Source organism: Xenopus laevis, chromosome 4S (genome assembly GCF_017654675.1).
Source record: "Xenopus laevis strain J_2021 chromosome 4S, Xenopus_laevis_v10.1, whole genome shotgun sequence".
NCBI lineage: Eukaryota > Metazoa > Chordata > Amphibia > Anura > Pipidae > Xenopus > Xenopus laevis.
Window position 1 is genome coordinate 98,576,580 of NC_054378.1, and position 14,027 is coordinate 98,590,606.

The window sequence follows — 14,027 nt, forward strand, 5'->3', positions numbered from 1 at the left end:
CGGACCAAGAGCGGCAGAATTTTAGGAGGGTGGCATGACGCCCAACCACACCAGCATTGGTTCGGAAGCTTTGAGGAATTACATGAGACACAATCGTTTTTCAAATTTCTTGTGCACCAATCCCCAGTACTCCGGACCCGATGCTGAAAAAATGCGCATGTACACAAAGATAGGGGAGGGGACAGGGATGATGAATAGCAGCGGGCCTCGGGGCGCCCGTTATGTAAATCCGTGCAATGAGTTCAATAGCGCTCTCTGCACTAGCGGAGACAAATGTCTGGGTTACAAACTCTGAAATTGGTAAACTTTTTTCAGCCCCTTGTCACGGGACAATTGCTGCAGGATTGGCCCTGGGCAATATTAGTATTTACTGCAGCCCCCATCCACAAGCAACCCATCAATCAGTATATATTTACCAGCGGTGGGGGTGGGGGGGTGTACCTGATTTTTGTTTGCAAGATCTGGTAAAGGACACTGCCTTGCAGATTTTTAGTATTAGGAACTAAATGGTATATATATATATATATATATATATATATATATATATGTTCAGATGGTACCTGCACTCAAACTCCAACTTCTGTTTGCGGGTGCTCGGTCAAATTCAAATGTATAATTCTCATAGATGGACCCTTGATAGGCCCCACAGTAGAGCCAAAACAATGGATGCACGAGTGATGAATAAATAAAAGCCTTTTTTTCACATGAATTCGGAGTTCGGGTCCATCTATAAGAATTATATATATATATATATATATATATATATATATATATATATATATATATATATATATATATATATATATATATATATATATATATATATATATATCAATACAAAAAAAGCCGCACTCCTAGGTCTTTTGTAGATAAAAAAGGAAAAAATTTTATTAATTCAACGTTTCGGCAACCACACGTGTGCCGTCTTCAGGAAGGTGAACCTTCCTGAAGACGGCACACGTGTGGTTGCCGAAACGTTGAATTTATAAAAATTTTTCCTTTTTTATCTACAAAAGACCTAGGAGTGCGGCTTTTTTTGTATTGATATTCATCTTTATTTGACCGGCACCCAGGCGGTTGGCCATTGGGTTAAGAGTGCACTGGTTTGTGGATGTTTATATATATATATATACATATATATATACATATATACTGTATATATATATATATATATATATTTTTTTATAGAGATATCTACTCTCCTAGCCTCTACCACCAGGATCCCATCCATCAGTAGGGGTAACTTTTTATAAATGTTTGGGGTGGGTACCTGATTTTTGTTCTGGTAGAGGAATATAAGGGCTGGCAGAGGAATATAAGGGCTGGTAGAGGAATATAAGGGCTGGTAAAGGAATATAAGGGCTGGTAGAGGAATATAAGGGCTGGTAGAGGAATATAAGAGCTGGTAGAGGAATATAAGGGCTGGTAAAGGAATATAAGGGCTGGTAGAGGAATATAAGAGCTGGTAAAGGAATATAAGGGCTGGTAAAGGAATATAAGGGCTGGTAGAGGAATATAAGGGCTGGTAGAGGAATATAAGAGCTGGTAGAGGAATATAAGGGCTGGTAGAGGAATATAAGGGCTGGTAGAGGAATATAAGGGCTGGTAAAGGAATATTAGGGCTGGTAAAGGAATATAAGGACTGGTAGAGGAATATAAGGGCTGGTAGAGGAATATAAGAGCTGGTAGAGGAATATAAGGGCTGGTAAAGGAATATAAGAGCTGGTAAAGGAGTATAAGGGCTGGTAGAGGAATATAAGGGCTGGTAAAGGAATATTAGGGCTAGCAGAGGAATATAAGGGCTGGTAGAGGAATATAAGGGCTGGTAGAGGCATATAAGAGCTGGTAGAGGAATATAAGGGCTGGTAAAGGAATATAAGAGCTGGTAGAGGAATATAAGGGCTGGTAAAGGAATATAAGGGCTGGTAGAGGAATATAAGGGCTGGTAGAGGAATATAATGGCTGGTAGAGGAATATAAGGGCTGGTAAAGGAATATAAGGGCTGGTATATAGAGGTATATGAGGGCTGGTAGAGGAATATAAGGGCTGGTATATAGAGGTATATAAGGGCTGGTAGAGGAATATAAGGGCTGGTAGAGGAATATAATGGCTGGTAGAGGAATATAAGGGCTGGTATATAGAGGAATATAAGGGCTGGTAAAGGAATATAAGGGCTGGTAGAGGAATATAAGAGCTAGTAAAGGAATATAAGGGCTGGTAAAGGAATATAAGGGCTGGTAGAGGAATATAAGGGCTGGTAGAGGAATATAAGAGCTGGTAGAGGAATATATGGGCTGGTATATAGAGGTATATAAGGGCTGGTAGAGGAAAATAAGGGCTGGTATATAGAGGTATATAAGGGCTGGTAGAGGAATATAAGGGCTGGTAGAGGAATATAATGGTTGGTAGAGGAATATAAGGGCTGGTATATAGAGGTATATAAGGGCTGGTAGAGGAATATAAGGGCTGATATATAGAGGTATATAAGGGCTGGTAGAGGAATATAAGGGCTGGTATATAGAGGTATATAAGGGCTGGTAGAGGAATATAAGGGCTGGTATATAGAGGTATATAAGGGCTGGTAGAGGAATATAAGGGCACTGTGTTGCAGTGATGAAGTCAGTATTACAGTGAGCAGAAGGGTTAGGAGCTAAAGGGTAAGTACAATGTGAGTGGGTCTGTGTGTGGGGCTAATCTCCCAGGTGCCAATAGCAGGGAATTCCGTACGTGTATGGTTAGGCTTTTGTCTCTTCTAAACCGACCCAAAGCCCGAGGTGATGAAACTGAATTGACCCCCTTTTAAGTAATTCATTGCCTTTGGCTAAATTTGGCCACGCCGGAGGGTCTGGGGGGCTGGGTTATGACTCGACATAACTGGGAGTGCTTGTGACGTCCTTGCTCCTGTATAAATGAAGCGCTGAGACACTACCGGTTCAGACTCAAGCGCTAAAGCGACACGATAAACACAGTGGGAGATACCAAGTCCGTAGCGCACAGGCCGCCTGCCCCTCTCACTCTCCAGTGGAATGATCGTACTACCCGCCGCTGTGTTCCTCGCTCTGCTGGTTTTCTCTCAAGCAGGTAAATGTCTCATTTCATTATGGGACTCTCTGTACAGTATTCTCCGAGTTACACTCACTAGCTGACGGTTAAACCGGTGGGTCACCTTTCAGTTAACTTTCATTATGACATAGAGAGTGATATTCTGAGATAAATTGCAATTGGTTTTTATTTTGTATTATTTGTGGTTTTTGAGTTATTTAGTTTTTTATACAGCAGCTCTCAAGTTTTCAGCAATCTGGTTGCTAGAGTCCAGTTTACCCTAGCAACCATGCACTGATTTGAAGAAGAGACTGGGATATGAATAGGAGAGGGACTGAATAGAAAGACGAGTAATAAAAAGTAGCAATAACAATACATTTGTAGCCTTACAGAGCATTTGTTTTTTAGATGGGGTCAGTGACTCCCATTTGAAAGCTGGGAAAAGTCAGAAGAAGGCAAATAAAATAAATTATTAAAAAGTTGAAAAGTTACTAATAATTAGCCATTCTATAACCTACGTTAACTTAAATGTGACCCATCTCTTTAAGTTGGTATGTTATAGAACGGCCAATTCTAAGCAACTTTTCAATTGGTCTTCATTTTTTTTTAGTTTTCTTTTTTTTTTTATATTTAATTATTTGCCTTCTTCATCTGGCTCTTTCCAGCTTTCAAATGGGGGTCACTGACCCCATATATAAAAAAAAATAATGCTCTGTAAGGCTACATATCTATTGTTATTGCTACTTTTTTTATTACTTGTCTTTCTATTCAGACCCTCTAGCTGAATAAAAAGCTAAATAACAAAAAACACTGGGTGAAATATAGTGCAGGTTTCTTTTGCTTCAATTTCTATGTTTAATGCCTTGGAACATCTAGGAAAGCAGATGCAATCTTTTTAATATTTCCAACTGCAGATCAAAACTAGATTTGGACTTGCCAGTGATTTCTATACTGTGCTAGCTTATAAAATATATAAAACCCCTTGGATAATTTCTAATGGTCTTAAAGCAGCATAATATTGAATATATTTATGAAAAAGGATTTCCTCATGACTATGATTTAAAAAAAACATAGAAGAAAATCAAAGGTGTGAAAGGCGTCAGTTAAACGTAAATACAATCTGTACAATGTAATGCCCAGTGATATACTGAAGAAGTACACTGGACTGGTTTCTGTAATTATTATGACTTCCTATTGATGTCATGTTTATTTCTTCCTAGCAAACCCATGCTGTTCAAATCCCTGTCAAAACCAAGGGGTATGCATGACTGTTGGCTTTGACCGCTATGAATGCGACTGCACGAGAACTGGCTTCTATGGAGAAAACTGCACTAAACGTAAGAAGTTCTTTATGACCTGCCTCCGATAGGATTTATTCAGCTTTATATAAAAATGATGCTTACATATCTGCATTCCTGACAGCGGAATTTTTATCATGGTTGAGGCTGAAGCTGAAGCCGACCCCCAACACCGTACACTATATCTTGTCTCACTTCAAGGGAGTATGGAATATAGTCAACAGCATGTCCTTCCTGCGGGACGCCATTATGAGATACGTCTTGACATGTAAGTACTAGTTCAAATTGGTGTCTGTACGGTAACTGGAATTATTGGTAGATTTTCAAATACTGAATTTGTCTTGGGATGACTCGGGATTTATTTTGCATGCTTTACCTAGCACATAATTATCGGAAATCCAGTAACCATTTAAATTTTATAGTTGGAGCAGTAGAACATTTCCATAGCTAAATGTATAAATTGAGAACGAAATCTGTCTGTCAGAGAGCAATATGCATGACTAGTGTGTACAATAAAAGCCAGATGTGCTTTACTTCCAGTAATGTGTTTCTCTTTCATTTCCAGCACGGTCGCACCTGATTGACAGCCCACCCACCTATAACAGCCACTATACATATAAAAACTGGGAGACATACTCCAACCTGTCCTATTATACTCGTTCCTTGCCTCCTGTGGAACGTGACTGCCCTACCCCAATGGGAGTTAAAGGTAAGCTGAATACCTGTGTGTATGTATACAATGAATCATAAGTGTAAATACTAATAGCATTATATGCTAGAAAAGTTTTAAATCTCATTGAAAGATAAGCAGAGATCCCAATTGTGATGATATATTGAGCAGCTGTAAATATTCCTATGAATCATCCTCTATGGTTGAATATTGTTTTAAAATGGGCTTGATGCACTTAAGTGCTAAACCTTTTGCCTGAGAACTTAACCTAGTGGATGGCAGATTAAGTGTCGGGCTAGAAATTCCTGTTCAGTTACCAAGAATAATTGGGCTGTGGATACTGGGGAGTTAAATGAATACAGCATATAAAATAAAATAAAGTATATGCCGGCACACATGGGGATTTGCAGCCTATTGCAATGAGCCTTCTTGTAAGGCCATGATTGGCTGATGGGTTTTGCATGAGTCTCTAGCATGTTTTACACCTGCAACTAACACAACTAAAGGCTACATCACAAGCACATTTTCCATGTAGTCCCAACCTTAAGGGTTCCGTATGCGTACATTTAAAGAAAGACTTAATATTGCAAAAGAAATTCAGCCTTCAGAGTCTTCATCTGATGTAATGCAAAACTGAATGGGTCCTTGCTGGGTTTTGTGCCATAAAACTATTCGTAATAGGATTACAACTACAGTTCTGCTCAAACAAATGCAGATTCTATTTCATTTTCACCATGACTTGACAGTTTGATGCTAAGTTCTTTTTGCTTTTTTTAATGTACAGGACTGAAAGAACTTCCAAGTTCAAAGTTGGTAGTGGAGAAATTCCTGATGCGAAGAAAATTTATTCCTGACCCTCAAGGCACCAACGTTATGTTTGCTTTCTTTGCTCAACACTTCACACACCAGTTCTTCAAAACGGATATGGCAAAAGGGGCTGCCTTCACCAAAGCATTAGGCCATGGGGTAAGGGCTAGATTGCTTTTTCTTTTCCTTTCTTTTGTTTTTGTCTTTTTATAGAGGAGTAGAAGTAACTGGGCTTTTTGTCTCTTCTTACAGGTTGATCTCAATCATGTCTATGGGGAAAGCTTAGAAAGGCAACATAAACTGCGTTTAATGAAGGGCGGAAAATTAAAATATCAGGTAAATGCTTTGAATTTCTTGGCAGCCCTTAATTATAACTTGTATTTTAAGATGTTTTTATGATAACAGGCACACCATCTGTAACATGTCTAGTAAACTAACCCATAGCAACTAGAAGTTTGCTTTAGTAAGTGCCATTTCTTTGCTGTGGATTAAAAGAATGGGTGCAAATTTTACCTGTTACCATATCTCCCAGTTGAGCTGATAAGGCAGGAGAAATGGGCAACACTGTAAACAAGTTATTTAATTTTCTTTTCCAATTGCTTCCAGATGATAGATGGGGATATGTACCCACCAACAGTGAAAAGTTCAGGAGTAGATATGGCGTACCCACCCCATGTTCCAGAACATGTTCAGTTTGCTGTCGGGCAAGAAGTTTTTGGTCTTGTTCCTGGGCTTATGATGTATTCCACAATATGGTTACGGGAGCACAATCGAGTTTGTGACATACTTGCCGGGGAGCATCCAGAATGGGACGATGAACGTATTTTCCAAACGGCAAGACTTATTTTGATTGGTAAGTAGAAGTAGTTGAGATAATATAACACATTTCTGTGGATGAAGCATTTGACGTGACTGTATTGCTGTATTCATGCCCTTGTAGCCAGAGAAGCAATGTTCATTTGTTAACCAGCAGTCATGGCCTCTAATAAGTTTATTGTCTTAGTGTAATTACGCTTGTAACTCTTCTCATTCGTATGATTTGATAGCAAATGTCAAAGTAAAGCTTCAGGGATTATCAAATGTTGCTCTGACTGTAAATCGGAATATCGGTGCCATGGCTTCCACTGATTGAGAACACAGAGTATAAATAGAATATTTGCGTTTCTTAAACAAACAGCAGTATACACCCCAAAATTTGAAGGAATGCAGAGTCAGATAGCTCTCAGCGATTTTCTTCAGTTAATTCAGGTTGCAGGCACCTGTTTTAGATTTTTTTTATATGATCATTCCATCTTATTTCAGGTGAAACTATCAAGATTGTCATAGAGGACTATGTACAGCACCTCAGTGGCTATCACTTCAAACTCAAATTCGACCCACAACTGTTATTCAACCAGAGATTCCAGTATCAAAATAGAATTGCTGCAGAATTCAATACCCTGTACCATTGGCATCCCCTCCTACCCGACACATTTGCCATCAATGAAAAGGAGTACAGTTACCCACAGTTTCTCTACAACAATTCGGTGATGATAGACCATGGCCTTACCCAGATGGTTGAATCTTTCAGCAGACAGTCGGCAGGAAGGGTAAGAACCATTTTTATGCCTTAAAGCTATCTATGTATTCTAATACAGGCATAGCACCTGTTATCCAGTAGCACCAGGCGTTTCCTGAGTAAGGGAATCTTTCCATAATTCAGATGATCAGCAAAAAATAAAATAAATATTAAATAAACCCAGTAGGATTATTTTGACTACAATAATTATTCATTATATCTTGATTAGGATCAAGTACAAGGTTTAAATTATTTGATTTAAATTGAGTCTATGGAGATGGCCTTCCACTAATTCAAAGCTTTCTGGATAAGAGATCCTATAGCTATAAGAATTTTTTTTAAAAAAAAAAATAATCAGTGTTATTTTACATTTAACATGTTCTTTATTTGCATAGGTTGCTGGGGGTAGAAATTTCCCTGCAGCTATAACTAGAGTAGCTGTGGCATCCATTGAGCACAGTAGAGAGATGAGATACCAGTCACTGAATGAATACCGGAAGCGTTTCATGCTCAAACCCTTTGAGACGTTCGAAGAGCTGACAGGTGAGTTGTCGGGTAACATTTAATGATACACAATTGGTTCATTGAAGCGAGGAGGCGCCTGGAGAAAGACTCGCCCAGCAAGGTTAATTTAATGTTGTGTTTGCTTTTCTTCAGAAAGTCACTAGAAGTCCAAGTTCTTATCAAACACGATTGTTTAGAACTGACAGTGTGTTGTGATGGCCATGAAAGCAATGTTGAAATTACACACGCAGGCAAAATAGTAGTCACGATCGGTTAACCTTGTGTCTGCCAGTAATCTCACTAAACTAATTAAACACAGTACAGACATTATCACTGTCCTCACATATGAAATAAATCTCTATAGACTGGGCTAAAATAGATCAGTTCATGGTGTATCCGGTTCTGTTAATTTCCTACCACGACCGTGACGAAAAGATGAATATCAATATTTACTTTTTTTACTTATTCTATGGAATGTAAAGGCAGACTGACCCTATTGTTTTTTGAGGCTACAATTTGGGAGAGGCAGTGTAATTGTTCTTGTCTGTTTGCTGAAGCGCAAGTCTCTGACATGTTTTGCTCATTTGTTTTTAGGAGAGAAAGAAATGTCAGCTGAACTTGAGAAACTATACGGTGATATTGATGCCATGGAGCTCTATCCTGGACTTCTTGTGGAACAGCCGCGCCCTGGAGCTATTTTTGGAGAGACAATGGTAGAGATGGGAGCTCCATTCTCTCTAAAAGGCCTAATGGGAAATCCCATATGCTCTCCTGAATACTGGAAACCTAGTACCTTTGGCGGAAGCGTGGGGTTTGATATTGTAAATTCCGCCTCTTTCCAAAAGCTGATTTGCAACAACGTGAGAGACTGTCCTTACACCGCCTTTCATGTGCTAAAAAACAAGCCTTCCGGAAAGGATTTCATTAATGCGAGTTCAGATTCAACACTGGAGAATGTAAAGCCATCTTTAATCCTGAAAGAGCATGCGTCCGAACTTTAAACTGACACTTCAGTATCGACAAAGTATTTATTTGTCTGAAACCACTGTCACATTTGTATATAGTATACACAATGCTGGTTGGGATTGATAGGATTACTGGGTGGGCATAAAGACCAGCAGGGTTCAAACTCTTTCAAAACAACCTTTATTTTCTTTCTTTTGTTTTACATTACGGGGGGTTAATTTATTTATTTATTTTTTATAATTTAAATGTCCTGTGCTGCCTCAACATGTCTTTTGGTTGTCAATATATATTAATATATAATATGATTATATATTAATAAATATGTATATATCCTCACTGTATTTCACAAACAACTTCCTAGTAGCTTCAAATCATGTCATCTGTATACAAATCCTGCATATATTTGAATATGTGCATTTGATAGATATACAAAACAATTAAGCCTTAAATCAATCATCACTTGTCTTCCAAAATGTGTTTTGGAGGTGCAGTGAGCTCGTCTTTCAAACCAATATATACATATACTGTACATTAGTTCTTTAAAAAATCCAGTAAAACCACAGGTTCATTGTTGAAACTCTTACTTGAAATATAACTAACTGCACTGGACACTGGGACAGTGAAGTCTGATAGAGCCATCTTATTGGTTAAAGTTAATTGTTTCTTAACATTGATTTACCATGCTGCTAGTTGTTCATGATATTTAAGGAAATATATTGTATATATAAATAATATATTATTTAAAAAACCCTGCTTAATTTTTTATAGATTTATAGTGATTGTCGTTGTTTTAAATAGCCTTTTGTACAGTTTGAGCAGTCTGAAATATTTTTTATCTGTGGTCGACATTCCGCTGTTACTGCCAGAATTTGTTATACTGAATAATTTACGCTTAAGATAATGAATGTCATGTATTTATTAAATATTCTTTTATAAGATGGCAGGATAGCACAGAGCAGGTTCTCTGATGGAATGAATTCCATGGTTCCCTTGTGTCAAAATGTGCAATTGCATGTAATGCAGCAGAGCAGACAGAATGGATACATTTGTTAATGAGCCTCAATATCAGCCAAAATGCATCATTCCAATTTCTTTTCTATATTTCATAATAATATATAGGGGCACATTTACCTAGGGTCGAATATCGAGGGTAAATTAACCCTCGATATTCGACCGTCAAAGTAAAATCCTTCGACTTCGAATATTTAAGTCCAAGGATTTTGCGCTATTCCTGATCGAATGAATAATCGTTCGATCGAACGATTAAATCCTTAGAATCGAAGGATTTTAATCCATCGATCGAAGGATATTACTTCGGTCAGGAAATTGTTAGGAAGCCTATGGGGACCTTCCCCATAGCCTAACATTGGCCTCTGTAGATTTTAGGTGGCGAACTAGGGGGTCGAAGAAATTTTTAAAGAGACGGTACTTCGACTATCGAACGGTTGAATAGTCGAACGATTTTTAGTTCGATTCGAAGGTCGAAGTAGCCCATTCGATGGTCGAAGTAGCCATATTTCGAAATTCGAACTTTTTTTCCTCTATTCCTTCACTCGAACTAAGTAAATGGTGTTCTACAGAATAGCAATAACACTAGCAAGTCGGTCATTGTTTATAAATCAGTCTAGCAGCCGATGCAGAGTGATCTTTATAGATTTCTATATATTTTTTTTACCAAAAAAAATCTAATTTAAGAGAATGGAAGAAATGGCAAGTCCACGTAATTTGTTGGAAGTTGTGTTGGATACTTCAGCTGTGATTGTCGTGATCTTGTCAACATCCGGAAAGTTTCATTGTTTTGTACTGAACAAATAAAAATATTTTTACAAATAAAAGATGTATTTTTTGAAAAAAATGTTTCATCTCAGTTATTGGATCTGTGACTGAATAATGAGTGAAACCTGTGTTAAGCAGGATGTCTTTATTGCATAAAGGAGTAATGCTGCATGCGGAAGGTGTTTGCTCTTTTCTGTGTTTCTATGTTTAGCATTTGAATGAGTCTGGATGATTGGGAATAACATTACCCCATCTGAGAAATGGTGCTTAGGCTGCAACTGTCACTATTATTGCTCTGTGGATAATTTTCCAAATCTGACCAGGATAAAGGTATTACTTTAAAGCAGGAGTACCTGTACTTTACTAATGCAAGGTCTACATTTAGTGATGTTGTCCCATTATGACCTACATCCATAAAAGCATTGTTTAGCATTCTGTTCCATTGAAAATATTACTTCAATATTATATTGATTTATGAGCAAATGTATATTGTTGTACAACTTTTTATTATGTAACCTTAGTAAATAAACCGTAATAAATATATGAATTAAAAGAATTAAACAGGAGGGTAATTTAGTGAAGCTGTTTGTTGACATAGTCTTGAGATCTACGGATCACCAGCTAAAAGTCTACTAGTAGATCCCAATCTACTTTTTGGGCACCCCTGCTTTAAAATCATCCCATCCCATGAACATTATTGAGTGGTGCTGCATTCAATTTTAATCTCTTGTTAATATTATGCACTTGGTCTGCCATCAAAGAACTCAACGACACTGAAGATTCTGTAGGGTTGTGTCGTAGTGACAGAATGTGTGAAAGTCGGATGTAGTTGCATGGGTAAAAGTATAATGAAACCAATACAAAAATCTGATTTATAAACTACATGATTTACATATGACCTGACACACCTGTCGGAAGGCAACGCTGCATCTTCACCCGCCAAGATAAAATCTGATGGTGAAATACCTTAAATGTCAGCTGTGAATGCATAAACAAACTACACCATTTGACTTTATTTAATCTGGTTAACATTACAGCTATGGGGATCAAATTTTGTAGGATCCTAGAAAATCTTGTGCTGTTGCATAACAAGATTTCGTGGGTCAGATCTAATCTTTCATGTAGTTTAAGCTCCCCATAGACGCGACGATTCTTGCCGAACGACCGATTTTAGGGAAGCCCGACCAATCCTTCGAAATTATCGTGCGGTTAGTGGTATTCAACGATCGTACATCTTACGATTTTTCGGCCGACATCTGTCGGGAAATTGATCGGCCAGGTCAAAAAATCTTTGTCGGTCCCAGTGCAATCTATCTATGTTTGCAGGGCCAAGCAGTCAGCTCCCCTTTGTTTTCCTGGCAAATTGGTCTTTTTAGTTGATGGTAAATTCATATGATCGTACGATCGTTCTGAGTCTCACGATCAGGATCTGATCTTTTAAAAATCTCAACATCTATGGCCAGCTTTAGCCCTAACAGAATCTGATGAGTGTTAATGCGTGATGGTGTTAAAGAAAAGCATGGTAGCTGACACTCGTGTAAACAAACTGGATGTATATAAGGCTTATTGGTCAGATTAATATATACAATATGCTTTAATTACCATTTATAGAGAAATAAGTTATGTAAACCCAAAAGGATTATTATCCATTAGTTTATTGCTGAGGAAAAAAAAAAAAAGCAAAAAAAATCTCTAAGCAAATATTCTGTACCATTTTCTTCAAAACTAGTAAAGCAGGAGCACAGTTATACTGAAGCCTGTGGATGATATTCCAGCAAAATATATTAAACTAAGCTGTATGGTAACTTTCACACAAATTTGTATCTTTATAAAGGCTCTCTGCTTAGAATAACTTGTGTTCGTATGTGGCCTTTTACAATGTAACTCTAATATCTGTATTTTGCTGCAGGGCATATATAATTCACAAGTGTGCATAGAGCTTTATACACTGAGGTTTAATACATGATACATCCAACAAGACATCAATTTTCTAAACAGGCTTACTACATGATAGCAGCAACCCCCATGCGTTCCTTGCTTTTTTGCTTTCTCTAGATACTTGTGCAAACAAGTTTAGTCATTTGAGAGAAGTCATTAAGAACTCTACTAATCTATTCGGATCCCCTGCAGCCAACAGATGTATGTGCATGAGAAGACTTGCCTTGCTCAGTGTTGGCTTAAAGAACACTGGTACCTTACCTGCTTTTCTACACTATCACATTAATCACATGAGGAATTTTATCTTAAGAATCTTTTAGGAAATGTATCTCTAGCAAAGAATTTTAATGCTCCTAAAGAACAGTGTAACAGTATCCATTTTCTGTAACTGGATACATATAATATAGGATGCTTAGCACAGTTACAGCCGTGCTATAGATGAACGTTGCATCTTGATACATGATACAGGACACGGGTACCAAGTGCATCATGTAATCAATGCATTAAATGCAGAAATTGGGAACAGAACAGTGGAGTTCTGCAATAGAAAGTGGGGATCTGTACATTTTTTGTAACTGGGGAGGCATGAGAGCAAACAGTTCTGTATGGGGAAATGATAGTGGAGTTATTGCTGTCCTTTTAGTATACAATTTGTATTTTATCAAACTGTCCACAGTTAAAGGAGAAGGGAAGCTGCCAAAGCAGTTTATTGCCAATAGGTTAGCCACAATAGTGCAAACTATAACACTATATTTATTATGCAGAATGCATACCTGAGTAAACAGCTTTAGAAGCTCTCTGTTTGCTTAGGATATCAGCTGACATATTAGCTTGGTGTGACATCACTTCCTGCCTGAGTCTCTCCCTGCTAACTCATAGCTCTGGGCTCAGATTACAGCAGGGAGGGGAGAGGGAGAGAGGGGCAAAGTGAGCATGCTCAAGCCCTGCCCTGGATGTTTAAACTGAAAACAGGAAGTCTGATACAGAAGCCCACGTGTACACAATAGAAGGAAAGACATGCTGTGTTTCTGTAAAGGAAACTGATACTCACCCGCACCGATGGCATGCTCCGGTCCAAGAGGGCGGCGCCCTGTTCCTCCACGTGGGTCCTGCTGGTCGCAGCGCTGTGATGCCAGCGCCTTCTCGCCCGCTGATTGGATGCCAGCGTCAGAAAGCCAGCGTCATGACATCACCGCGTCCAACTTTTGGTGCCAAAGGAGGCCTATTTAAAGGAGCTTGAACACTGCAACATTGCCCAAGTATAGGTTTCACTTTGTGTATTCCTGGGTGTGATTTATAGCCTTGTCTTATTTATTCCTGTGTCCTGCCTGTTTATCGTATTGACCCTTCTCTGCCTGAATTGAACCCCTTGCCTGGACTTTGACCATTCTTTTGCCAAACCCTCTTGTTACCATGAACTTTGGTCTGACGAACTGCCTCCTCCTGGGTCCGCACTCCTAACTGTGCC

The 14,027-nt window shown here is 38.4% G+C and overlaps 1 protein-coding gene across 1 annotated transcript; it reads left to right on the plus strand.

The window, feature by feature from the left end:
- Nucleotides 1-2,951: 2,951 nt before the first annotated feature.
- On the plus strand, nt 2,952-9,593 carry ptgs2.S (prostaglandin-endoperoxide synthase 2S homeolog). The gene is given in 10 exon segments (NM_001093477.1): nt 2,952-3,081; nt 4,263-4,379; nt 4,465-4,608; nt 4,906-5,049; nt 5,795-5,976; nt 6,070-6,153; nt 6,424-6,670; nt 7,120-7,406; nt 7,771-7,918; nt 8,474-9,593. Coding segments are annotated over 10 exon segments (1,815 nt in total). The 5' UTR covers nt 2,952-3,026; the 3' UTR covers nt 8,881-9,593.
- Nucleotides 9,594-14,027: the final 4,434 nt, after the last annotated feature.